The sequence below is a fragment of the Oncorhynchus mykiss genome, chromosome 26 (genome assembly GCF_013265735.2).
Source record: "Oncorhynchus mykiss isolate Arlee chromosome 26, USDA_OmykA_1.1, whole genome shotgun sequence".
Classification (NCBI taxonomy): domain Eukaryota; kingdom Metazoa; phylum Chordata; class Actinopteri; order Salmoniformes; family Salmonidae; genus Oncorhynchus; species Oncorhynchus mykiss.
Window position 1 is genome coordinate 50,398,605 of NC_048590.1, and position 24,670 is coordinate 50,423,274.

The window sequence follows — 24,670 nt, forward strand, 5'->3', positions numbered from 1 at the left end:
CAGGGGAACAGTGGGTTAACTGCCTTGCTCAGGGGAACAGTGGGTTAACTGCCTTGCTCAGGGGAACAGTGGGTTAACTGCCTTGCTCAGGGGAACAGTGGGTTAACTGCCTTGCTCAGGGGAACAGTGGGTTAACTGCCTTGCTCAGGGGAACAGTGGGTTAACTGCCTTGCTCAGGGGAACAGTGGGTTAACTGCCTTGCTCAGGGGAACAGTGGGTTAACTGCCTTGCTCAGGGGAACAGTGGGTTAACTGCCTTGCTCAGGGGAACAGTGGGTTAACTGCCTTGCTCAGAGGCAGAACGACAGATTTTTACCTGGTCAGCTCGGTTACTGGCCCAACGCTCTAACCACTAGGCTACCATAACTGTCCATCCCCATTATATTTCAAATATTCTCAGTTCAAACCTCTGCCATGTTTTCAAAGGTTGTGCATCTGTTAAACTCCACCCATTGACCTTCTAGAAACCAATCGGATTTGTTCTGCCCTAAACCAATCAGATTCTTTCTGCCCTTAGAACAAAGTTGACGACACGTGATGTCCCTTTATAAACAGCAGGTATAGTAGAATAAATGGTTTTATAACTCACAAAGGGTCATTGTCTGTTAGTAGCAGGGCCTTTTCTGTGTCCAGACTGTCTAGTTCCACATACTGCTCCTCTCCTCCACCACGACTGTCTAGTTCCTCATCACTGCATCATTACACACATAGAGACAACATGACTACACACACGAGGACAGGGCCGATGCACACACACGCACGCACGTACGCACGCACGTACGCACACACGCACACACACACACACACACACACACACACACACACACACACACACACACACACACACACACACACACACACACACACACACACACACACACACACACAGGGGCATAGACACACATGAACGCATATACACACGGGCATACACACACACACGGACGCATACACACACACAAACACACACACACACGCACACATGCACACACGCACACACACACAGTGATAGTGGCATACACATGAACATATTGACCCAAGCACTCTAGCACGTAGATGCAGACACTGAAACGAGTACCCACAACTCTGTGCTTCAACAACAGACATACGTTCCTACGGTTCCTACCGTACTGTGGAAATGACTGTGACAACATTGACAATATGAAGCTAGATTTCTGTGGTGACCTGAACTTGATGAGGTTGGTCCAGATGAGAGGGGGACAGAAGAAAGACAGCACCAGTTTGGAGATGGCTGTGTCTGTAGTCATCGCCCCCCACCAGATCTTAGTGAGGAACCCCTGGGACAAACCATGATCACTGTTACCAACCTACCACACCTTACCTTATCTTAGGCCACACTAATTGTATTGCATAGGTCATACTAATTGTATTACACAGGTCATACTAATTGTATTGCATAGGTCATACTAATTGTATTACACAGGTCATACTAATTGTATTACATAGGTCATACTAATTGTATTACATAGGTCATACTAATTGTAATACATAGGTCATACTAACTGTATTACATAGGTCATACTAATTGTATTACATAGGTCATACTAATTGTATTACATAGGTCATACTAATTGTATTACATAGGTCATACTAATTGTATTACATAGGTCATACTAATTGTATTACATAGGTCATACTAATTGTATTACATAGGTCATACTAATTGTATTACATAGGTCATACTAATTGTATTGCATGTTTAACATATATATTTTTTTCAAGTGAGGTAGTTCAGCCGTAATCTAAGAGGATGTTGTGAATAGTTTTACTGTAAAATTTAGGACATTATTTTGCTATAATCCTGCAAAAAAATGCTTTTAAAGGGCAACCATTTAATTAAATGTGTATGGCCTTACTACTGTAAAAGTGTAGAACACACAGAAACCAGCAGAGGGCACATCACCCCATAAAACCCACCTATCAACACTGAAACCAGCAGAGGGCACATCACCCCATAAAACACACCTATCAACACTGAAACCAGCAGAGGGCACATCACCCCATAAAACACACCTATCAACACTGAAACCAGCAGAGGGCACATCACCCCATAAAACACACCTATCAACACTGAAACCAGCAGAGGGCACATCACCCCATAAAACACACCTATCAACACTGAAACCATCAGAGGGCACATCACCCCATAAAACACACCTATCAACACTGAAACCAGCAGAGGGCACATCACCCCATAAAACACACCTATCAACACTGAAACCAGCAGAGGGCACATCACCCCATAAAACACACCTATCAACACTGAAACCAGCAGAGGGCACATCACCCCATAAAACACACCTATCAACACTGAAACCAGCAGAGGGCACATCACCCCATAAAACACACCTATCAACACTGAAACCATCAGAGGGCACATCACCCCATAAAACACACCTATCAACACTGAAACCAGCAGAGGGCACATCACCCCATAAAACACACCTATCAACACTGAAACCAGCAGAGGGCACATCACCCCATAAAACACACCTATCAACACTGAAACCAGCAGAGGGCACATCACCCCATAAAACACACCTATCAACACTGAAACCAGCAGAGGGCACATCAGCCCATAAATCACACCTATCAACACTGAAACCATCAGAGGGCACATCACCCCATAAAACAAACCTATCAACACTGAAACCATCAGAGGGCACATCACCCCATAAAACACACCTATCAATACTGAAACCAGCAGAGGGCACATCACCCCATAAAACACACCTATCAACACTGAAACCATCAGAGGGCACATCACCCCATAAAACACACCTATCAACACTGAAACCAGCAGAGGGCACATCACCCCATAAAACACACCTATCAACACTGAAACCAGCAGAGGGCACATCAGCCCATAAAACACACCTATCAACACTGAAACCAGCAGAGGGCACATCACCCCATAAAACACACCTATCAACACTGAAACCAGCAGAGGGCACATCACCCCATAAAACACACCTATCAACACTGAAACCAGCAGAGGGCACATCACCCCATAAAACACACCTATCAACACTGAAACCAGCAGAGGGCACATCACCCCATAAAACACACCTGTCAACACACAGTCACACACCAAGAGGACTCTGTGAATATTGTCTGTGTACACAGTCACACACCAAGAGGACTCTGTGAATATTGTCTGTGTACACAGTCACACACCAAGAGGACTCTGTGAATATTGTCTGTGTACACAGTCACACACCAAGAGGACTCTGTGAATATTGTCTGTGTACACAGTCAAATCTATCTAATGTATCATTTGTTTATGGAACACAGAGATTAAAAGTAAGGAGGCCACATGTCTGTTTCAGTGTGTCTCTGTGTGCCTACCTGAACTCCATTGTGGGCGAAGAAGCACTTGGCGTCAGCCTCGGTTGCCAGGTTGAGGACGGTGGATTGATTCCAGCAGCGGGTCCTTCTCACCAGAAGAGCATAGGCCCTGTCTTCACTGTTAGAGTAGCATTCCCCAAACAGATCTGGCAACCCATACACACACACACCAGACTCAACACACTTACCAAGACTTCACACCATTCAAATTAGGCTTTTGTCTGTTTGTTATATAGGCATTGGTTGTATCTAGATTCTTATCTTGTGATGATCTCACTGTGCATTTTAACCCTAGGAGAATTTCCTAGGAAATAGATACTTTCAGGGAACATCTTTGTCTTCGTGGTATATTTCAACTAAGTCATGGTTTGTGATCCCAGAGCATTATGTCATCGCAGAGTGTGACGCTGCATATTATATCCAGTGTGTGTGTGTGTGTGTGTGTGTCTGTGTGTGTGTGTGTGTGTGTGTGTCTGTGTGTGTGTGTGTGTGTGTGTGTGTGTGTCTGTGTGTGTGTGTGTGTGTGTGTGTGTGTGTGTGTGTGTGTGTGTCTGTGTGTGTGTGTGTGTGTGTGTGTGTGTGTGTGTGTGTGTGTGTGTGTGTGTGTGTGTGTGTGTGTGTGTGTGCATGTATGTGTGGTGCATGTGCCTACACGCTCCTCGTGTCTCTCACCTAGGGCAAACTGCTCATACTTGGCCTCCTTCATGCTGCGTGCTGACTCTGCCTCTGACTCCAGGCCAGACATCTCTTTCAGGATCTTACAACCAGCTAGAGCTGCTGCTACAGCCTCAGGACCCTGGACCACAGAGAGAGAGAGAGAGAGAGAGAGAGAGAGAGGGAGAGAGAGAGAGAGAAGGAGAGAGAGAGAGAGAGATACAGAGAGAGAGAGAGACAGAGAGAGAAACAGAGAGAGAGAGCAATACTTGAACAGAGCAATACTCAATCATGAGGAATCAGAGCTAAAGGAACTGAATACTATTAAGAAATGCTATAGATGGAAGGAAAGTATTGTGGAAACCTACCACAAAACAATTAGGCAATGACAAATTCAATCCCTTTTAGATAACATCCTGGAAAAAACGTTTCACTGTAATAGTGAAAGTGTAAACTTGGCAGTAGAAAACATAAACAGTATATTTGACCGCTCAGCTTCCCTATCAAATCTAAACATTTCAAACAGACAACCTAAGAAAATGAACAACAATGACAGATGGTTTGATGAAGAATGCAAAAATCGAAGAAAGAAATGGAGAAACCTGAGAAATTGAGATTTATGGATAAACCACTTCACATCTTTTTGCATATATAATAAAGAACAAACAGCAAAAACATATACATGATCAAATACAAATCTTAGAATCAACTATTAAAGACTACCAGAACCCACTGGATTCTCCAATTACATGGAATGAACTACAGGACAAAACACAAACCCTCCAACCTAAAAAGGCCTGTGGTGTTGATGATATCCTAAATGAAATTATAAAATATAGAGACAACAAATTCCAATTGGCTATACTTAAACTCTTTAACATCATCCTCAGCTCTGACATCTTCCACAATATTTGGAATCAAGGACTGATCACCCCAATCCACAAAAGTTGAGACAAATTTGACCCCAATAACTACCGTGGGATTTGTGTCAACAGCAACCTTGGGAAAATCCTCTGCATTATCATTAACAGCAGACTTGAACAAATGACCGTACGACAGACCACGTAGTCAACCTACACACCCTAATTGACAAATAAACAAATCAAAACAAAGGCAAAGTCTTCTCATGATTTGTTGATTTCAAAAAAGCTTTTGACTCAATTTGGCATGAGGGTCTGCTATACAAATGGATGGAAAGCTGTGTTGGGGAGAAAACATACAACATTATACAATCCATGTATAAACACAACAAGTGTGAGGTTAAAATTGGCAAAAAACACACATATTTCTTTCCACAAGGCCATGGGGTGAGATAGGTATGCAGCTTGAGCCCCACCCTCTTCAACATGTATATAATTTAATTGGCGAGAGCACTAGAACAGTCTGCAGCATCCAACCTCACCCTACTAGAATCTGAAGTCGAATGTCTACTGTTTGCTGATGATCTGGTGCTTCTGTCCCCAACCAAGGAGGGCCTACAGCAGCACCTAGATCTTCTGCACAGATTCTGTCAGACTTTGGTCCTGACAGTAAATTTCAGTAAGACAAAAAATAATGGTGTTCCAAAAAAGGTCCAGTTGCCAGGAAAACAAATACAAATTCCATCTAGACACCATTGCCCTAGAGAATACAAAAAACTATACATACCTTGGCCTAAACATCAGCACCACAGGTAACAACGATCTGAGAGACAAGGCAAGAAGGGCCTTCTACGCCATCAATTGGAACATAAAATTCGACACATCAATTAGGATCTGGCTAAAAATACTTTAATCAGCCATAGAACCCATTGCCCTTTATGGTTGTTAGGTCTGGGGTCCGCTCACCAACCAAGAACTTGCAAAATGGGATAAATACCAAATTGAGACTCTGCGTGCAGAATTCTGTAAGAATATCCTCTGTGAACAACGTAAAACACCAAATAATGCATGCAGAGCAGAATTAGGCCAATACCCACAAATTATCAAAATCCAGAAAAGAGACGTTCAATTCTACAACCACCTAAAAGGAAGCGATTCCCAAACCTTCCATAGCAAAGCCATCACCTACAGAGAGATGAACCCGGAGAAGAGTCCCCTAATCAAACAGACCCCACAGAGCCCCAGGACAGCAACACAATTAGACCCAACCAAATCATGAGAAAACAAAAACATAATTACTTTACACATTGGTAAGAAACAGAGCAAATTAGAAATCTATTTGTCCCTAAACAGAGAGTACACAGTGGCAGAATACCTGATCACTGTGACTGACCCAAACTTAAGGAATGTTTTGACTATGTACAAACTCAGTGAGCATAGCCTTGCTATTGAGAAAGGCCGCCGTAGGCAGACATGGCTCTCAAGAGAAGACAGGCGATTTGCACACTGCCAACAAAATGAGGTGCAAACTGAGCTGCACTTCCTAACCTGCCAAATGTCTGACCATATTAGAGAGACATATTTCCCTCAAATTACACAGACCCACAAAGAATTTGAAAAACAAATCCAAATTTGAAAAACTCCTATATCTATTGGGTGAAATACCACAGTGTGCCATCACAGCAGTGAGATTTGTGACCTGTTGCCACGAGAAAAGGGCAACCAGTGAAGAACAAACACCATTGTAAATACAACCCATATTTATGTTTATTTATTTTCCCTTAATATTTATGTTTATTTATTTTCCTGTTTGCACTTTAACTATTTTTACATCGTTACAACACTGTATATATGTCACGCCCTGACCTTAGTTCCTTTTTTATGTCTCTATTTTAGTTTGGTCAGGGCGGGGTGAGTTGGGGTGGGCATTCTATGTTTTGTGTTCTATGTTTTGTATTTCTGCTTTTGGCCTGGTATGGTTCCCAATCAGAGGCAGCTGTCAATCGTTGTCTCTGATTGAGAACCATACTTAGGCAGCCAGTTTTCCCACTATGGGTTGTGGGTAGTTGTTTTCTGTTTTGTGTTGCTGCACCTGACAGGACTGTTTCGTTTTCGTTTCACTCTCTTTGTTATTTTGTTTAGTGTTTCTGTTCCAATAAAATAACATGAACACTTTACCACGCTGCGCATTGGGCCAATCCTTCATGCTCCTCGTCAGAAGAGGATGAAAACCGTTACAATATAGACATAATACGACATTTGAAATGTCTCTATTCCTTTAGAGCTTTTGTGAGTGTAATGTTTACTGTTTTTTTATTGTTTATTATCTATTTCACTTGCTTTGGCAATGTAAACATACAGTTAAAGTTGGAAGTTTACATACACCTTAGCCAAATACATTTAAACTCAGTTTTTCACAATTCCTGACATTTAATGCTAGTAAAAATTCCCTCTCTTAGGTCAGTTAGGATCACCACTTTATTTTAAGAATGTGAAATGTCAGAATAATGGTAGAGAGAATGATTTATTTAAGCTTTTATTTCGTTCATCACCTTCCCAGTGGGTCAGAAGTTTACATACACTCAATTAGTATTTGGTAGCATTGCCTTTAAATTGTTTAATTTCGGGGTAGCCTTTCACAAGCTTCCCACAGTAAGTTGGGAATTTCAATTTTGGTCCATTCCTTCTGACAGAGCTGGTGTAACTGAGTCAGGTTTGTAGGCCTCCTTGCTCGCACACGCTTTCTCAGTTCTGTCCACAAATGTTCTGTGGGATTGAGGTCAGGGCTTTGTGATGGCCACTCCAATACATTGACTTTGTTGTCCTTAAGCCATTTTGCCACAACTTTAGAATTATGCTTGGGGTCATTGGCCATTTGGAAGACCCATTTGCGACCAAGCTTTAACTTCCTGACTGATGTCTTGAGATGTTGCTTCAATATATCCACATAATTTTCCCGCCTCATGATGCCATCTATTTTGTGAAGTTCACCAATCCATCCTGCAGCAAAGCACCCCCACAACATGATGCTGCCACCCCTGTGCTTCACGGTTGGGATGGTGTTCTTCGGCTTTCAAGCCTCCCTCTTTTCCCTCCAAACATAATGATGGTCATTATGCCCAAACAGTTCTATTTTTGTTTCATCAGACCAGAGGACATTTCTCCAAAAAGTACAATCTTTGTCCCCATGTGCAGTTGCAAACAGTAGTCTGGCTTCTTTGTGGCGGTTTTGGGGCAATGGCTTCTTCCTTGCTGAGCAGCCTTTCAGGTTATGTCGATATAGGACTCGTTTTACTATGGATATACAGTGGGGCAAAAAAGTAGTTTTTTTCCCACCATAATTTGCAAATAAATTCATAAAAAATCCTACAATGTGATTTTCTGGATTTATTTTCCTCATTTTGTCTGTCATAGTTGAAGTGTACCTAAGATGAAAATTACAGGCCTCTCTCATCTTTTTAAGTGGGAGAACTTGCACAATTGGTGGCTGACTAAATACTTTTTTGCCCCACTGTAGATACTTTTGTACCTTGAAATACATCCACTGGTACACCTCCAATTGACTCAAATGATGTCAATTAGCCTACCAGAAGCTTCTAAAGCCATAAAACAGTAGATGTCCTAACCGACTTGCCAAAACAATAGTTTGTAAACGAGATATTTGTGGAGTGGTTGTAAAATGAGTTTTAATGGCTCTAACCTAAGTGTATGTAAACTTCCGATTTAAACTGTATGTTTCTCATCCCAATAAAGCCCTTTGATTTGTATTGAAATTGAGAGAGAGAGAGAGAGAGAGAGACTGACCATCCTTTTGTGAGTGTAATGTTCAGAGAGACAGAGAGACGGGGGGCGGGGGGGGGTACAGAGAGGGAATAGAGAATAGAGAGAGAGACTGACCACCCTTTTGTGAGTGTAATGTTCACTAATGCTTCCATTGTTCATTTCCCTTTTGTTTATTGTCTATTCCATTTGCTTTGGCAATGTAAACATGTTTCCCATATCAATAAAGCCCTTTGAATTGAATTGAGAGAGACAGAGAGACGGGGGGGGGGGTACAGAGAGAGAATAGAGAGGGGGAGAGAGAGAGAGACGGGGGGGGGGGTACAGAGAGGGAATAGAGAATAGAGAGGGGGAGAGAGAGAGAGACGGGGGGGGGTACAGAGAGGGAATAGAGAGAGAGAGAGAGAGAGAGATATAGATAGATAGATAGATAGATAGATAGATAGATAGAAGGGGGATACAGAGGGAGAATAGCGAGAGAGAATAGAGAGAGAGAGAGAGAGAGAGAGATAGATAGATAGATAGAAGGGGGATACAGAGGGAGAATAGCGAGAAAGAATAGAGAATAGAGAGAGAGAGAGAGAGAGATAGAAGGGGGATACAGAGGGAGAATAGCGAGAGAGAATAGAGAATAGAGAGAGAGAGAGAGAGAGAGAGAGAGACAGATAGAAGGGGGATACAGAGGGAGAATAGCGAGAGAGAATAGAGAATAGAGAGAGAGAGAGACTGACCACCCTTTTGTGAGTATAATGTACACTAATGTTTCCCTTGTTTATTTTGCTTTTGTTTATTGTCTATTCCATTTGCTTTGGATAAGTAAACATGTTTCCCATATCAATAAAGTCATTTGAATTGAGAGAGAGAGAGAGAGAGAGAGAGAGAGAGAGAGAGAGAGAGGGGGGGAGAGAGAGAGAGAGAGCGATAATGAGCGAGAGAGAGAGAGAGAGAGAGAGAGAGAGATAAAGAGCGAGAAAGAGAGAGAGAGAGAGAGTGAGAGTGAGAGAGAGAGAGAGAGTGAGAGTGAGAGTCAGTGTGTGTGTGTGTTTGTCTGGCTGTAAATGTCTTAATGTGCAGTAAGTGTGTATGTTTGGTACTAAACTCCCTCTCACCACCACCCTGCTCAACACCATACTGATGATATCTACATTATCTTTTAAACTGCCTGTATTGACACTGGCCAGCAATAAAACCTACACTAACTACTGGGCTTGACCTTCATTTGAATAATCCTCCTGGAGATCAGAACTAACTCTCTGGGAGGGAGGGGACTGACCATGGCCCAGAAGTAGTTAGCCATCTGCTGCCGGTTCTGGAGAACAGCCCAGAGGAACAGGTCCCTCCAGGGGTGCTCACAGCGCTCCTCCAACTCAGCAAGGCTCTTCTGGTTGGTAATGAGACGGCCTGCCTTCTTGCCTGTCTTCTCCTGGAGACAACACACACACACACAGTGAGACACACACACTTAAGGATGAAGAAGAGTGAACTCTGACAGACACATAGAAATGCAGAGAAAAACGTGTCTCTGCTGGACATCTTGACATGGTTTCAATCTGTTCTTCAGAAAAGCCTTGGAATCTGTGAGGTTTTCCTTTCTCCAGCCACAATTCTGTGTTCAGCTGTGATCCATGAGGAACTTTCTGTGATTCATGAGGAACTATCTGTGATTCATGGGGAACTATCTGTGATCCATGAGGAACTATCTGTGATCCATGAGGAACTATCTGTGATCCATGAGGAACTATCTGTGATTCATGAGGAACTATCTGTGATTCGTGAGGAACTATCTGTCATCCATGAGGAACTATCTGTAATCCATGAGGAACTATCTGTGATTCATGAGGAACTATCTGTGGTCCATGAGGAACTATCTGTCATCCATGAGGAACTATCTGTAATCCATGAGGAACTATCTGTGGTCCATGAGGAACTATCTGTGATTCATGAGGAACTATCTGTGGTCCATGAGGAACTATCTGTGATTCATGATGTGATAAACTCACTCCGCGTTACCTCAGGAAGAGCCTACCCAGTACCCACCGTGGGCAGCTTCTGATAGAAGCCTTTACACGAGTCGTGCAGGAAGTCTTTCAGCACTTTGGACACCTCATGCAGGGTGAAGCGGGCCTTCCGGTCCCCGGACTCGGCCTTGTGGTGGTCGTGAGGGGGTCCAGGGGTCCGTGTAGCCTTCAGTAGGAGCTGTTTCTCCTGGTGCTTCTTCAGGAGGAGGAGATGAAGGAGGCTCTTCTCTGACACAGAGCAGTAGAGCTCCTGCAGGCGGCCGTAGGTCAGGAACTCGCCCAGACACACGCCGTTGTCCACAAATAGACGCACAAAGTCGGGCTTGTCATTGACCAGCGCGTCCATCATCACCTCCTCCAGGTCACCTGCCTGCGAACGTCAGTAGAAAATGCTATATATTACTAACTTTGTAGTAAACTACCAATACAATTCCAATATTCTGTTTTACTAAGCAATATTTATGCTGCATATAGGCGTTTTACATTCCGTTATTATACTAAGGTAAGATACGTTTTTTAATGATCCTTGATGTGGCAGCAAATATATTACATAAACAATAATCAGCACTAGCAGTACAACGTTCAGGACCAATAGGAGAGAGAGAATGAATGAAGGAGGGACATCTCATGCTGTCTTTCATTCTCACCGTCCACTCCACGTCCCCATTGAAGATGTGGCTCTTAGCGATGTCCACCCGGTTCCAGGCCACCGCCAACTTCAGCTCATCCAGGAAGTCCTGAGCTTCCTGACTCTGGCTCTTACAGGCTGCATGCCACACACAGGGCAAAGGTTAGATGTTAGGGGTCAAAGGTTAGATGTTAGGGGTCAAAGGTTATGGGTTAACCCCCGTTCAGAAAGAAAGCTGATATCCATCAAAAACAGAATGAGCGTATTTATTTTCTATGTTGACGGATGGCTTCCAGTAACTCCTCAAACCTTTTTATATGGAGCATAATTGAAAATGTATTGATCTTTTGATGGATATCTTTCATCTGCTTCTATACAAGCCCTTTTTAGGATTGATGTAAGTGCTGTCAGCCGCAGTAGAAGCATTCCATCCAGTACCTTTGACCAAAGCTTTGAGGATGACTGTGTCCAGCTCAGAGCTCTCCTGCTCGGGGTCATGAACTGTCAGGAGGTGGCCGTTGTCCAGTATCTTCTGGATCTAAAGATCAGGAGGAAGTCAGTCATTCAACCTCACTCTGCTCTCTCTCTCTGCTCTCTCTCTCTCTGCTCTCTCTCTCTGCTCTCTCTCTCTGCTCCTTACCAGCTTGGTCCAGTTAGTGATGTCAGTGCTGTGGTGCACGCTGGGAAAGGTGTCTAGCAGGAGCTCCTGCACGCTGTCCATGTCCCAGCAGCCCCGGTTCATCAGCGTGACCAGGATGTGGGCCACGCCCCCCGACCCTGCCAGTATCAGCCAGGGCATGGCGTTCCCTATGCCCTTATACATCCTCTGTACACAGAGACAGAGGAAGACTGCTTACCCAAACAGAACACACAGCACACACAGCACACACAGAAATATAGAAACTACACAGCTACAGTATAACGCATTGTGATGTGCTGGTAATTCACTGTAAGATTTTGAATGTTTTTATTACTGTCTCCAAATGATTCTGACTAAATAGACACTTTGGATCAATTGAAATGTTGCTATGGCAACATAATATATAATAGGCCTCGTCATATGAAATCTATACACGTTCATACATGCTTATGACAAGTAATATAATAACACATTATACTGAAAAGTTGAATTAACGGGAAACTAATATTTTCCAAAAATGTGACAAACCTGTAGGATCCGAGGTTCTCCGTGCACCAGGAGACACAGCACTGGGATCTCAAAGCTGCCTGCACCTGTAGCGATGCAGAATATCAACAAGGGCCCTGGTTGTTCCTTAAAACCACTCATTAAAGTCAAAAAGAACCATTCGTCCTGAAAAAATACAAGTGTGCTGTGTCGAATATGACGCACAGTAAAACATTAACAACCTTCAAATAAGTTGGGGGGGGGGGGGGGGGGGACAGGCAGCCTAGTGGTTGGAGCGTTGGGCCAGTAACCGAAAGGTTGCTGGATCTAATCCCCGAGCTGACAAGGTAAAAACTGTCTGCCCCGTTCTGCCCCTGAACAAGGCAGTTAACCCACTGCTCCCTGGTAGGCCGTCATTGTAAATAAGAATTTGTTCTTAACTGACCTGTCTAGTTAAATAAAGGTTTAAAAAGAGTAAGTATGTTTAAGTTGAAGTAGGTTCACCTCCATAACCGGTGCGCTGCAGGGAGATATGCTTGAGCAGCTTGACCCTCATTTCGCTGGTGGCCCCGGGGCGCTGAGGGTCCTCCTCAACCAGGACAAAGTGGGAGTGGTTGCAGTCCAGGGAGTACACCGCCCCATGGGACAGGTCCTGGGGCTCCACCACGGCAGGCTGGTCTGGCTGCAGGAGGACACACGTCGGTCAGAGAACAGATTTCAGAGGAGCGCGTAACAACAACTCAGCAACTCACACACAGACACACATATAGACGTTTTACTGGGACCTCGTTGTCTCGGCTAATCACATGTTAAATGTAATCAACATCTACTCTGAACTCATGTGATCTTCTGCATGGATGTGTATGGAGACCTTAGCAGCAAGCAGAGCGTCTCTGTTGTGGATCATGTTCCAGGGAGCGATGCCGATGGCCACCACCTTGACCTTAGAGGAGGTGCTGGCCAGAGAGTGGTCACGGACAGCCTGGCCCAGGTGCTTGGTGATGCCGAAGCGAAGCCCGTTGGTCAGGATCCAGGCACCTGTGAGGTAGAGACATCATCTCACTTTGTCCAACATGCTCACTTTCGAGCAAGGAACTCAATGTGGCCCATTGGCTGATTTAATGCTGCCCACGGTTATCTTAGTAAAAACAAAAGTGAATGTGTGTGTGTGTGTGTGTGTGTGTGTGTGTGTGTGTGTGTGTGTGTGTGTGTGTGTGTGTGTGTGTGTGTTTGCGTGTGTGCGCGTGTCCCACCTGTGCTCTGAGCAGCCTTGACCAGTCCTTTCCTCACGGTGTCCCTGAGCCAGGGTTTCATCTGAGCCAGCTCGTCTCCCCCCACCAGAGCCACCACCAGGTGTGGAGGGGCTAGTCCCCACTGCTCTGTCAGCATCTGGTAGATTAACACTGGATCCGTGGAGCTGTGAACCCTCACAAACTGGACAGAGAAGCACAGTGTGGTATTTACTGAGAGATGTACATGGTCAAGGAACATGTCCTCTTTCATATTTCTTTAATCTCCTTCTTGACTTGAAATAGTTTTGTAAAATGATGAGAAACATGGATAACTTGAGCTGAAATGAATGAGTGATATGCATTAATTATCAATCTGCATTGTTTTGATAATTCAGGCCATGTTAGTGCTGAAATGGAACACAGTCCTGCACTAAAATGGAACACAGTCCTGTACATACTGAAATGGAACACAGTCCTGCACATACTGAAATGAAACAAAGTCCTGCACATACTGAAATGGAACACAGTCCTGCACATACTGAAATGGAACACAGTCCTGCACATACTGAAATGGAACACAGTCCTGCACATACTAAAATGAAACACAGTCCTGCACATACTAAAATGGAACACAGTCCTGCACATACTGAAATGGAAAACAGTCCTGCACATACTAAAATGGAACACAGTCCTGCACATACTGAAATGAAACACAGTCCTGCACATACTAAAATGGAACACAGTCCTGCACATACTGAAATGGAACACAGTCCTGCACATACTAAAATGGAACACAGTCCTGCACATACTGAAATGGAACACAGTCCTGCACATACTAAAATGGAACACAGTCCTGCACATACTGAAATGGAACACAGTCCTGCACATACTGAAATGTAACACAGTCCTGCACATACTGAAATGTAACACAGTCCTGCACATACTGAAATTGAACACAGTCCTGCACATACTGAAATGGAACACAGTCCTGCACATACTGAAATGGAACACAGTCCTGCACATACTGAAATGGAACACAGTCCTGCACATACTAAAATGGAACACAGTACTGCACATAGTAAAATGCAACACAGTCCTGCACATACTGAAATGGAACACAGTCCTGCACATACTGAAATGGAACACAGTCCTGCACATACTGAAATGGAACACAGTCCTGCACATACTAAAATGGAACACAGTCCTGCACATACTGAAATGGAACACAGTCCTTCACATACTAAAATGGAACACAGTCCTGCACATACTAAAATGGAACACAGTCCTGCACATACTGAAATGGAAAACAGTCCTGCACATACTGAAATGGAACACAGTCCTGCACATACTGAAATGGAACACAGTCCTGCACATACTAAAATGGAACACAGTACTGCACATAGTAAAATGCAACACAGTCCTGCACATACTGAAATGGAACACAGTCCTGCACATACTGAAATGGAACACAGTCCTGCACATACTAAAATGGAACACAGTCCTGCACATACTGAAATGGAACACAGTCCTGCACATACTGAAATGGAACACAGTCCTTCACATACTAAAATGGAACACAGTCCTGCACATACTAAAATGGAACACAGTCCTGCACATACTGAAATGGAAAACAGTCCTGCACATACTAAAATGGAACACAGTCCTGCACATACTAAAATGGAACACAGTCCTGCACATACTGAAATGGAACACAGTCCTGCACATACTGAAATGGAACACAGTCCTGCACATACAAAAATGAAACAGTCCTGCACATACTACAATGGAACACAGTCCTGCACATACTGAAATGGAACACAGTCCTGCACATACTGAAATGGAACACAGTCCTGCACATACTGAAATGGAACACAGTCCTGCACATACTGAAATGGAACACAGTCCTGCACATACTGAAATGGAACACAGTCCTGCACATACTGAAATGAAACACAGTCCTGCACATACTAAAATGTATCTCTCCAGGACCACAGTTTGTGATCACTGAACTGTCTCTTAGATAGAACCAATATGGATGGTGGTACGGAACAATTTCCAACTGTGGTTGTAACAGTGTTGCCATCTGGTTATATTACCTTGTGGTTGTAACAGTGTTACCATCTGGTTATAGCACCTTGTGGTTGTAGCAGTGTTACTTTGTGGTTGTAATAGTGTTGCATTGTGGTTATACCACCTTGTGGTTGTAGCAGTGTCACCTTGTGGTTGTAGCAGTGTTACTTTGTGGTTGTAATAGTGTTGCCTTGTGGTTATAGCACCTTGTGGTTGTAACAGTGTTGCCTTGTGGTTGTAACAGTGTTGCCTTGTGGTTGTAACAGTGTTGCCTTGTGGTTGTAACAGTGTTACCTTGTGGTTGTAACAGTGTTACCTTGTGGTTGTAACAGTGTTACCTTGTGGTTGTAGCAGTGTTACCTTGTGGTTGTAACAGTGTTACCTTGTGGTTGTAACAGTGTTACCTTGTGGTTGTAGCAGTGTTACCTTGTGGTTGTAACAGTGTTACCTTGTGGTTATAGCACCTTGTGGTTGTAACAGTGTTACCTTGTGGTTGTAGCAGTGTTACCTTGTGGTTGTAGCAGTGTTACCTTGTGGTTGTAACAGTGTTACCTTGTGGTTGTAACAGTGTTACCTTGTGGTTGTAACAGTGTTACCTTGTGGTTGTAACAGTGTTACCTTGTGGTTGTAACAGTGTTGCCTTGTGGTTGTAACAGTGTTACCTTGTGGTTGTAACAGTGTTACCTTTCCCCTTGTCCTACTGGTGCCAGTGAAGTCAATGTCCCCCACTCGTCCTGCAGCCCAGTGACCCCTCTCCTTGTCTCCTCTGCTAGCACCCCGGCCTCGGCCTTCAGCCACACTCTCCACGGCCTCGTCCAGCTGAGAGTAGCAACGGCAGGCCAACAGAGCACTGCCACAGCACAGACACATTAATACATACAGAATACACATTATACACATAGAAACAATGTACATCACATACAGTAGTATTTACAGTCCCGGTCATTCACAATCCACTATGACAAACAAACAAACACAAACCACTCCTACCTTTGCTCCCGTGACCACTCCAGTACATCCCCGCATCGTGGGCATCGTCTCTGCAGCGGTAGCGCCCCCTATAGACACAGCACCCATAGTGCACAACATGACTTTTACCCCACAGCCAGGTAAATCTAACCCAGAATCATTCACCAGTCACTCTGCTGCTGATGACAGGTGTGAGGCATCTCCAAGAGCTTAGACCTACAGTACCAGTCAAAAGTTTGGACACACCGACTCATTCAAGGGGTTTTCTTTATTATTATTTATTTTTACTATTTTCTACATTGTATAATAATAGTGAAGACATCAAAACTCTGAAATAACACATATGGAATCATGTAGTAACCAAGCTCTTATAAGGATGTGAATGAAAGGAGACAGGATGTTATCAGAGGGAGTTAGATGGACAGGGAGAGGAGGAGAGGTTAACCTCTGTGGCTCCTCTCCCTGTTGGGGCGGAGCTCGGCGGTCGTCGTCGCCGGCCTACTAGAAGGTGGCTCCTCTCCCTGTTGGGGCGGAGCTCGGCGGTCGTCGTCGCCGGCCTACTAGAAGGTGGCTCCTCTCCCTGTTGGGGCGGAGCTCGGCGGTCGTCGTCGCCGGCCTACTAGAAGGTGGCTCCTCTCCCTGTTGGGGCGGAGCTCGGCGGTCGTCGTCGCCGGCCTACTAGAAGGTGGCTCCTCTCCCTGTTGGGGCGGAGCTCGGCGGTCGTCGTCGCCGGCCTACTAGAAGGTGGCTCCTCTCCCTGTTGGGGCGGAGCTCGGCGGTCGTCGTCGCCGGCCTACTAGAAGGTGGCTCCTCTCCCTGTTGGGGCGGAGCTCGGCGGTCGTCGTCGCCGGCCTACTAGAAGGTGGCTCCTCTCCCTGTTGGGGCGGAGCTCGGCGGTCGTCGTCGCCGGCCTACTAGAAGGTGGCTCCTCTCCCTGTTGGGGCGGAGCTCGGCGGTCGTCGTCGCCGGCCTACTAGAAGGTGGCTCCTCTCCCTGTTGGGGCGGAGCTCGGCGGTCGTCGTCGCCGGCCTACTAGAAGGTGGCTCCTCTCCCTGTTGGGGCGGAGCTCGGCGGTCCTCGTCGCCGGCCTACTAGAAGGTGGCTCCTCTCCCTGTTGGGGCGGAGCTCGGCGGTCGTCGTCGCCGGCCTACTAGAAGGTGGCTCCTCTCCCTGTTGGGGCGGAGCTCGGCGGTCGTCGTCGCCGGCCTACTAGAAGGTGGCTCCTCTCCCTGTTGGGGCGGAGCTCGGCGGTCGTCGTCGCCGGCCTACTAGAAGGTGGCTCCTCTCCCTGTTGGGGCGGAGCTCGGCGGTCGTCGTCGCCGGCCTACTAGAAGGTGGCTCCTCTCCCTGTTGGGGCGGAGCTCGGCGGTCGTCGTCGCCGGCCTACTAGCTGCCACCGATCCATTGTTCCTTTTTCGTTTGTGTCTGTCTGTTTTTTCTTTACACCTGTGTCCTATTAGTTTAATTCGGGGGGTTTATTAACCCGCTGCCTGATATTCTTTGTGCGGGATTATTCGCTGTTGTTGCTCTGTTAGGGGTGCGTGTTTGCTCTGTTAGGGGTGCGTGTTTGCTCTGTTAGGGGTGCGTGTTTGATCTGTTAGGGGTGCGTGTTTGCTCTGTTAGGGGTGCGTGTTTGCGCCACGGGGTTTCTTTCTCAGGGTCGTTGTACCGTTTTGGACTGTAATTAGGAGTAGAGGTTTCTCCTCCGTGTGTTGCGTTTATTCCCTGTGTGTGGCGACTTCGTTTGGGCGTGTTCCTCCACCTGTTGTCGTTGGGTTGTGACTTCCAATAAACGATTGTGCTACTGGGACTTCCTTGCTCTCCTGCTCCTGACTCCTGCACCTCCCTCCTCTTAGGAGGCACGTAACAACCTCATTGGATGCGATGTTGGATACCAGAAAAGTTGCTCCATGTAACTGAAAGGGGTAGTTGACTTTTATTTTTCTTCTCAATCGATGGATGCCACTCAGCTCAGGGCTGAGGGTTGGCTGTCAGATGAGATTAGACTGCTGCATTTAACCTATATTCTTCCCTAGACTGAGCTGAGGGTTGGCTGTCAGATGAGATTAGACTGCTGCATTTAACCTATATTCTTCCCTAGACTGAGCTGAAGGTTGGCTGTCAGATGAGATTAGACTGCTACATTTAACCTATATTCTTCCCTAGACTGAGCTGAAGGTTGGCTGTAAAATGAGATTAGACTGCTACATTTAACCTATATTCTTCCCTAGACTGAGCTGAAGGTTGGCTGTCAGAGGAGATTAGACTGCTGCATTTAACCTATATTCTTCCCTAGACTGAGCTGAAGGTTGGCTGTAAAATGAGATTAGACTGCTGCATTTAACCTATATCCTTCCCTAGACTGAGCTGAAGGTTGGCTGTCAGAGGAGATTAGACTGCTGCATTTAACCTATATTCTTCCCTAGACTGAGCTGAAGGTTGGCTGTCAAATGAGATTAGACTGCTACATTTAACCTATATTCTTCCCTAGACTGAGCTGAAGGTTGGCTGTCAGATGAGATTAGACTGCTGCATTTAACCTATATTCTTCCCTAGACTGAGCTGAAGGTTGGCTGTCAGATGAGATTAGACTGCTACATTTAACCTATATTCTTCCCTAGACTGAGCTGAAGGTTGGCTGTCAGATGAGATTAGACTGCTACATTTAACCTATATTCTTCCCTAGACTGAGCTGAAGGTTGGCTGTCAGATGAGATTAGACTGCTGCATTTAACCTATATTCTTCCCTAGACTGAGCTGAAGGTTGGCTGTAAAATGAGATTAGACTGCTACATTTAACCTATATTCTTCCCTAGACTGAGCTGAAGGTTGGCTGTCAGATGAGATTAGACTGCTGCATTTAACCTATATTCTTCCCTAGACTGAGCTGAAGGTTGGCTGTAAAATGAGATTAGACTGCTACATTTAACCTATATTCTCCCCTAGACTGAGCTGAAGGTTGGCTGTCAGATGAGATTAGACTGCTACATTTAACCCTATATTCTTCCCTAGACTGAGCTGAAGGTTGGCTGTCAGATGAGATTAGACTGCTACATTTAACCTATATTCTCCCCTAGACTGAGCTGAAGGTTGGCTGTCAGATGAGATTAGACTGCTACATTTAACCTATATTCTTCCCTAGACTGAGCTGAAGGTTGGCTGTCAGATGAGATTAGACTGCTACATTTAACCTATATTCTTCCCTAGACTGAGCTGAAGGTTGGCTGTCAGATGAGATTAGACTGCTGCATTTAACCTATATTCTTCCCTAGACTGAGCTGAAGGTTGGCTGTCAGATGAGATTAGACTGCTACATTTAACCTATATTCTTCCCTAGACTGAGCTGAAGGTTGGCTGTCAGATGAGATTAGACTGCTGCATTTAACCTATATTCTTCCCTAGACTGAGCTGAAGGTTGGCTGTAAAATGAGATTAGACTGCTACATTTAACCTATATTCTTCCCTAGACTGAGCTGAAGGTTGGCTGTCAGATGAGATTAGACTGCTACATTTAACCCTATATTCTTCCCTAGACTGAGCTGAAGGTTGGCTGTCAGATGAGATTAGACTGCTGCATATAACCTATATTCTTCCCTAGACTGAGCTGAAGGTTGGCTGTCAGATGAGATTAGACTGCTGCATTTAACCTATATTCTTCCCTAGACTGAGCTGAAGGTTGGCTGTCAGATGAGATTAGACTGCTGCATTTAACCTATATTCTTCCCTAGACTGAGCTGAAGGTTGGCTGTCAGATGAGATTAGACTGCTGCATTTAACCTATATTCTTCCCTAGACTGAGCTGAAGGTTGGCTGTCAGATGAGATTAGACTGCTACATTTAACCCTATATTCTTCCCTAGACTGAGCTGAAGGTTGGCTGTAAAATGAGATTAGACTGCTACATTTAACCTATATTCTTCCCTAGACTGAGCTGAAGGTTGGCTGTCAGATGAGATTAGACTGCTGCATTTAACCTATATTCTTCCCTAGACTGAGCTGAAGGTTGGCTGTCAGAGGAGATTAGACTGCTGCATTTAACCTATATTCTTCCCTAGACTGAGCTGAAGGTTGGCTGTCAGAGGAGATTAGACTGCTGCATTTAACCTATATTCTCCCCTAGACTGAGCTGAAGGTTGGCTGTAAAATGAGATTAGACTGCTGCATTTAACCTATATTCTTCCCTAGACTGAGCTGAGGGTTGGCTGTCAGATGAGATTAGACTGCTACATTTAACCTATATTCTCCCCTAGACTGAGCTGAAGGTTGGCTGTCAGATGAGATTAGACTGCTGCATTTAACCTATATTCTTCCCTAGACTGAGCTGAAGGTTGGCTGTCAGATGAGATTAGACTGCTGCATTTAACCTATATTCTTCCCTAGACTGAGCTGAAGGTTGGCTGTCAGATGAGATTAGACTGCTACATTTAACCTATATTCTTCCCTAGACTGAGCTGAAGGTTGGCTGTCAGATGAGATTAGACTGCTACATTTAACCTATATTCTTCCCTAGACTGAGCTGAAGGTTGGCTGTCAGATGAGATTAGACTGCTGCATTTAACCTATATTCTTCCCTAGACTGAGCTGAAGGTTGGCTGTCAGAGGAGATTAGACTGCTGCATTTAACCTATATTCTTCCCTAGACTGAGCTGAAGGTTGGCTGTCAGATGAGATTAGACTGCTACATTTAACCTATATTCTTCCCTAGACTGAGCTGAAGGTTGGCTGTCAGAGGAGATTAGACTGCTGCATTTAACCTATATTCTTCCCTAGACTGAGCTGAAGGTTGGCTGTCAGATGAGATTAGACTGCTGCATTTAACCTATATTCTTCCCTAGACTGAGCTGAAGGTTGGCTGTCAGATGAGATTAGACTGCTGCATTTAACCTATATTCTTCCCTAGACTGAGCTGAAGGTTGGCTGTCAGATGAGATTAGACTGCTACATTTAACCTATATTCTTCCCTAGACTGAGCTGAAGGTTGGCTGTCAGAGGAGATTAGACTGCTGCATTTAACCTATATTCTTCCCTAGACTGAGCTGAAGGTTGGCTGTCAGATGAGATTAGACTGCTGCATTTAACCTATATTCTTCCCTAGACTGAGCTGAAGGTTGGCTGTCAGAGGAGATTAGACTGCTGCATTTAACCTATATTCTTCCCTAGACTGAGCTGAAGGTTGGCTGTCAGATGAGATTAGACTGCTGCATTTAACCTATATTCTTCCCTAGACTGAGCTGAAGGTTGGCTGTCAGATGAGATTAGACTGCTGCATTTAACCTATATTCTTCCCTAGACTGAGCTGAAGGTTGGCTGTCAGATGAGATTAGACTGCTGCATTTAACCTATATTCTTCCCTAGACTGAGCTGAAGGTTGGCTGTCAGATGAGATTAGACTGCTGCATTTAACCTATATTCTTCCCTAGACTGAGCTGAAGGTTGGCTGTCAGATGAGATTAGACTGCTGCATTTAACCTATATTCTTCCCTAGACTGAGCTGAAGGTTGGCTGTCAGAGGAGATTAGACTGCTACATTTAACCTATATTCTTCCCTAGACTGAGCTGAAGGTTGGCTGTCAGATGAGATTAGACTGCTGGAAAAGTACCATAAAAGATTTGTCTCCTACTGGCAGCGATTAAGAATTTGCATCTGAGTCAACATTTCTTGACGGTGCTCATTTGCCTGGGATGCCTGGTAAAAGATGATCATCAGAAATGGGAAGAGATTCGAGGCCCATGCCTGCATAGCAAAAACAAGCAGCTTCAGCTTGTTACTGTATTTGGCCTCACTGGCCACTCAGTAAAATGTATTGGATCATGGCCAATAGTTTGGACAGGTTATGGGCAAAGATCCACCCCCCCAACTCATTTAATCCTCTACTGTAAACATTTAGGTTTTTCACCCCAAAAATATGTCATATTTCACCTCAAAAATATTTCAAACTGGTATTTCACTGCTTCTCAAACCTGATTCTGGGGTCCAGTCTTCCTCTCGGTCACTGTCCTCACTATCAGAGGTTATGTATGATATTGACCAAGCCCATCATTTTACATCAAATCTTTCATTGAGAATGATATTGCCCTGAAAAGTAGCCAAACTAGGCAACACAACAAAGTAGAGGTATGGCACAACGTTGCCCTAGGCAACACAAAGTAAGCTACCAAACGGTGTTGTGTTGTGTTGTCTGAGGGCACCGATGTGCAGTAGAGGATTAAGACGTACTGATGGCGTGCAGTTTGTCACAATCGCTTTTTTATGTAAAAGTGAGTCTGGTCTCGACGGGTCTTATTTGAATGTGGGGCAGGAGGGACTGTGTGAGGGGAAAGGACCATTGTCCATGCAAACATAACATTTGCATGCAAGGTCAGGAAGAGTTCAAGTGACAACAAGTGAAGAGGGTGTGTGTGAGGGGGGGGGGGGGGGGTGGAGAGGGAATACGTGGGTGCCTGTTTGTATACGTGTATGGTATGCTCCTCAGTATAGAGGCATGCAGGCTTGAGTCAATGTGCCTGCTTCCTGTGTCCTGTATTGTGATTTCTGCTCCACTAGATTAGTGGGCTGTTATCACTCAAATAATGAGGTCACGGGCCAATAGTTGGACGAGGTAACTTCAACCAACTCTACATTCTCAGGAAGTATGATGCACACTACGTCATAACTTGTTTACAAATTAATGCTGATTTTTCTATGAGCTCAAGTGTTCTACCACTTTAATAATGAAACATATTTGGAAGGTAAGGTAGAGTACTGTTGACTTTTCTTTTAAAACTAGTCATGTATGTTAAGGCCCACAGGAAGTGTTGAATTAAACATAATTTGTCCCACAGCTATTTGAGTATCACTGTTTAAACCCCCCAACAGGAATGAAAGCCACATTGTAAGATGTGTTTACCATCAGAGTGGGTCCACTGACAGGAACAATATTCCAAGAGGCATTTCAAGACCTTTTCCAAAAGGAAATATAGCACTTGATTATATTCTATGATTATATACTACAGATAATATCCGTAGTGACATTCCACTAGATGAGAGCCACATTACACCATGAATCATATGATTACATGTCTACAAATCACAAAGAAGAATGCAGTAGTGCATCCAAACTGTAAACATTTACAATTTGCCATCTCTGTGACAGGTTGTGAAATAATATTTCCAAGAACCAAATAAATGTCAGAGGAAGTGATTCTTAAAAGCTGAACACTTTATCACAGACAGACATATAGAATAGTGCCTGCACACTCAAATGGAACAAATACATTAAAAAATGACAAATCAACAGACACGTTGGAGAGTTTGGTCAACCTGTTCAACGGTGCCTCATAAAATGTGATCCACTTACAGTCGCTAACATAGTTACTTACCAGAGGTGTGTCTTGTCTCTCTGGCATGGCTGTGGTCTAATGTGCAGTCAGCTTCACTCCAGTCACCGATCTCTGTCCTGGGGAAAGTGACACCAGGTGAGCCATTGGAGACTCCAGGAAGCAGCAGGGTAGGTAAGCCACGCCCTGGCCTTCCTCTGACCAATCACAGCCTCCAATGACCTCCATTATCTTTGGGTCATTATCTGCACCACCAGTGCACCTGTACAGGAGTCCCATCAGAACAATGTGATACACATGGCTACACTACAGGGAATTATTCAATGGGCTAGAATACAGCAACTGATAACTGAAATAATACAATAACTGATAACTGATATAATACAGCAACTGATAACTGATATAATACAATAACTGATATAATACAATAACTGATAACTGATATAATACAATAACTGATAACTGATATAATACAATAATTGATATAATACAATAACTGATATAATACAACAACTGATAACTGATATAATACAATAACTGATAACTGATATAATACAATAACTGATAACTGATATACTTCCGGCGCCGACAGAGATGGCCGCCTCGCTTCGCGTTCCTAGGAAACTATGCAGTTTTTTGTTTTTTTACGTGT

At 44.5% G+C, this 24,670-nt stretch overlaps 1 protein-coding gene across 1 annotated transcript in view; it reads right to left on the reverse strand.

Annotated features, from left to right (window-relative positions):
- LOC110506217 (transient receptor potential cation channel subfamily M member 5) overlaps positions 1 to 24,157 on the reverse strand; it is a 47,919-nt gene extending 23,762 nt beyond the window's left edge. The window contains exons 1-16 of the mRNA XM_036963635.1: positions 24,061 to 24,157; positions 16,724 to 16,791; positions 16,352 to 16,583; positions 13,685 to 13,865; positions 13,303 to 13,469; positions 12,936 to 13,113; positions 12,474 to 12,538; positions 11,946 to 12,131; positions 11,744 to 11,843; positions 11,325 to 11,443; positions 10,697 to 11,047; positions 9,933 to 10,082; positions 4,038 to 4,161; positions 3,366 to 3,511; positions 1,182 to 1,294; positions 589 to 690 (exon numbers count right to left, since the gene is read on the reverse strand). Of these exons, the coding sequence (XP_036819530.1) occupies positions 589 to 690; positions 1,182 to 1,294; positions 3,366 to 3,511; positions 4,038 to 4,161; positions 9,933 to 10,082; positions 10,697 to 11,047; positions 11,325 to 11,443; positions 11,744 to 11,843; positions 11,946 to 12,131; positions 12,474 to 12,538; positions 12,936 to 13,113; positions 13,303 to 13,469; positions 13,685 to 13,865; positions 16,352 to 16,583; positions 16,724 to 16,791; positions 24,061 to 24,087 (2,309 nt within the window). The 5' untranslated portion in view covers positions 24,088 to 24,157. The remainder of the gene's footprint in view (positions 1 to 588; positions 691 to 1,181; positions 1,295 to 3,365; positions 3,512 to 4,037; positions 4,162 to 9,932; positions 10,083 to 10,696; positions 11,048 to 11,324; positions 11,444 to 11,743; positions 11,844 to 11,945; positions 12,132 to 12,473; positions 12,539 to 12,935; positions 13,114 to 13,302; positions 13,470 to 13,684; positions 13,866 to 16,351; positions 16,584 to 16,723; positions 16,792 to 24,060) is intronic.
- Positions 24,158 to 24,670: the final 513 nt, after the last annotated feature.